At 42.0% G+C, this 3,349-nt stretch overlaps 1 protein-coding gene across 1 annotated transcript in view; it reads left to right on the top strand. All coding sequences in view use genetic code 11, as the record gives it.

Moving 5' to 3' along the window:
- Positions 1 to 3,349, top strand: part of EGR_09429 (hypothetical protein) — a gene marked incomplete at both ends in the record, with an annotated part of 9,972 nt that overhangs the window by 1,098 nt on the left and 5,525 nt on the right. Inside the window, one exon of the mRNA XM_024498678.1 lies at positions 2,682 to 2,749. Within this exon, the coding sequence (XP_024346912.1) occupies positions 2,682 to 2,749 (68 nt within the window). The remainder of the gene's footprint in view (positions 1 to 2,681; positions 2,750 to 3,349) is intronic.

Below are 3,349 nucleotides of genomic sequence, written 5' to 3'. Positions count from 1 at the left end.
TGCACCAAATTGTTAGCCATAGGTAGGACAGAGTAGGCGTGGGATTTCCTTGATTTGATGATAATTTCACTTATTTATTACTTATTGAGCAAAGTCAGTTAAGGTGGTGAATAATTAGTCGAAAATTGTTGGTGTAGTAGAAAAAGAAACTAGACTAAGCTGTATTGTTAACTCGGAGTGATTAAATTCTCGTGTGATTCCTAAATCCACGGAGGAACAAAGAAATCATTTCCATGGAGTAGGCCACGTAAACAATGCAAGAAGTTGCACTCTGACGAAAGTCTGCTGGTAATTCGCGATCAATTTACTCAGGGTAGGCAAGTGCTGACATGCGACCGCATATTTGTTAGGCTTCTATTGTAATCACAGTGGCAGAATTTGTGCATTAAAGGTGCGTCGCGAGTGGAGTGTCAAGTAGTGGCCCATAAATCTCACAAGACAATCATGCCGTTGGTTTTCTGTTCCTGTTATACAAAGGATCGATTGATGGAGGAAATATTGCTGATAGTAGGCGCTTTGTGACGTTTTCCCTGTTCCTTCCATCGCCTAATTGATGCATTTTCTGAATTGGTACTTCGAACAAGAGGAAAATAACAAAGCGCCCAAAGGAATATAGTACCCATTATTGCAAATCTGGTTAAATGTGTCGTGTGTAAATGTGATGTGCGGACTGAGGTAAGAAACTCGGATCGTCACACAAATGTGACGGTGTAGGTGAACGTGTTGCTAACGTGCTGTTTTGGGCTCTCTCTCAGATGTTGTTACCTTTTGCGGAAATCACTGCTATCATGGATTAGCACCCACGAAAGTGCAAAATTAGGAAAGTAGATGTTCATTAAAACTCATTGCCATTCAGCTTGTTATTGGTAGTCCAGGAGAGCCGAAAGACTTTCCTCCAATTTGCGATGTTCCCATCAAATAGCTTCTGGTGCTTTTTCATCAAACTGCTGCTATGGACTTTGACTAGATGATCCAAAATAGGCTGAAAGTAGCCAAACGATTACGTTTCACTGATTCGATGGCTTATTGATAATTATGACTTACAGTATTGACTGTTCAAAGATTCTCCGATCCACTCGACAAAAATTGGTGATTGCTTTGTGCACCGAGTTTATACCTTGTGATTTAACCAAATCCACGTCTATCTACTGCTAAACTGCAATGGAAGGAGGCTTGATAGGAGGGAAGGAGATGGCGCCCCACCTTTAGCTTAGCCCTTTTTAAGAACCAACCTCTACCATGCAGTTACACACAGTTGTGCCGCGATGGCTTTGCGAACCAAGCTGCAATTTGGTTTCCGACCCATATTATTTGCTGCAGTATTCTAATAGAATGCTTGAAATAATCAAACAATGAGTAGTAAAAGTAGATCCGTATCTTGAGCAATCAGGATCACGAAAGCGTCGCCGCCAATGGTGGAAAATACAATTGTGCGATGACCACTTAAGCTAATTCGAGACGTTGGACTTTTCAGCTTTAAAATTGATGCTACCACAGCAGTACTGTTCCCTTATCGCAGGCACCGATGGCCGATGCTAATGTGGCTTGGGCCAGTCCATTAATCAAAATGACATGGTGGCCAACAGTGGTAGTGGGTGTGTATTGATGAACAAAGCACGTTTCCAACATGAAGGAGGGGTGAAACTCAAACCCACGAATATTGATGTGTACTTACAAAGACCACAAGTAAAGTTCTTGCGGTAGGGGTTGTTATACATATGTAAAGCCGGTTATCAGTAAGACATATTAGGGGGTTTGTATGTGAGAATCTTTGGAGTGTTCATTGACGGTGTTGAAATTCAGCGAGAGATGATCTACATGCTAGTCTTGGAGCAGCTGAATCAGTTATACTGCAGCAGCTAACATGCCGGTGATGCTAAAAATAGCCATTCTGACAAATGAATTTGTTACTTCTCTTGTCTTTTATATGTACCTAAAATCAGACCAAAGCAAAGTGTCGTGAGCCCAAAACAACAATTTCGATAGCTTAGACAGTCTCCTATCGCCTTTTGACCAGAGTAGAGGCCTTTTGAGTAGTAGCCAGAGCACGTGATTTGGGCGAGTCTGCTGTCTACACCAACTGGTGCCTCTGGAGCATCACCACATTGGATGTATTTTTGCCGTAATAACGGCGCTGCCTCTTGACTGGGTGTAAGTACCTACGAAGATGGTAGAGGACACTACACACGTAAGGTGAATCCATTTGACAGTGATTGATTATAATGCTAGTGTCCAGCTTTAGCTTCGGCCGCAACCGGTTCTGAAGAATTAGGGGTAACATTTGCCACAAACTACCACATTCGTATGGGTCACCTCCGGCCAACCAGATATTTAACAGTACGTTATTCGACACTTCACTTGTACATCGTTTTGGCAAACTATTGCTATTATTACAATGTCTGTGACAAAGAGGACATTTCTCTAAATATTGCCGATAATTTTCTACTCCAATGCCTTATTTGATTTGTGGGTGCCAAAAGCTGATGCACGAGAAAACTCCGAAACCCCAAGTGAAGACATTTCCCTGCATCGAGGGGGCGCTTTTATTTGAGCTAAAATTGAAATATACAGCAAGGATTTTCATGAACTACAAAAGCTGTCGCAGATGCATAATGGTACAATGAGGCTGGTATCACGCTTCACGATGCTACTTTGAAAGTGTACTTTTCTGTTTTGTTTAGGGTGTGCTTTTTTGTGCAGATGTTTCAATGCATTTACTACTGTCAGGCATAAATGTCAAGCACTGCAAGTAGAAAACCAGAATGCTTGGGCACAAATCAGGAGAATGTGGGATAAATGAAGTCAAAAGTTGCTACAATTTGGCTTCAGCAAGGTGATCAGTAGATGTGCCCTTTGCTAATGCTGGATCTGTGTCCTTAAATAGCTTATGAACATACGCACACTTAAGCATCCGAATGCTTAAGTGATGTCTTTCTTCACAGTCGTTGAAATATGTATTTTACCGCACACTGACACGGATCTATTCAAATACTATTATATTCAATTGGGTGAAGGCATGTTCCTTGTTTGCCTAAGGAGGAGCGACTTGTGAACAAGACAAATTGGCGTGACGTTTCCCCCTAAATTTGTGATAGATATGCTGGTTCCCTGAGTCAGTGCTGCGGGTTCGGTAGACCATGCAACTGGACTGTTGCATTGCGCACAACATGTGAATCATCGTCATTGAATGCGCGATGTCATGGGTGTAATCCTACTTCATAACCCTAAATGTACTTGGTAATGTTTTCCTGACGTTTCTATTTCATCCCTAGGAGCTTCACTGGTATGCTAGCAAACAAAGGCCGTTTTGATTCTATAGGCACGAGTAGTGCTTGAGGATCGGATGTGA

The sequence above is a fragment of the Echinococcus granulosus genome (genome assembly GCF_000524195.1).
Source record: "Echinococcus granulosus chromosome Unknown EG_S00147, whole genome shotgun sequence".
Taxonomy (NCBI): domain Eukaryota; kingdom Metazoa; phylum Platyhelminthes; class Cestoda; order Cyclophyllidea; family Taeniidae; genus Echinococcus; species Echinococcus granulosus.
Note: the sequence above shows the minus strand (reverse complement) of the source record. Positions and strands in the feature narration are given on the sequence as shown.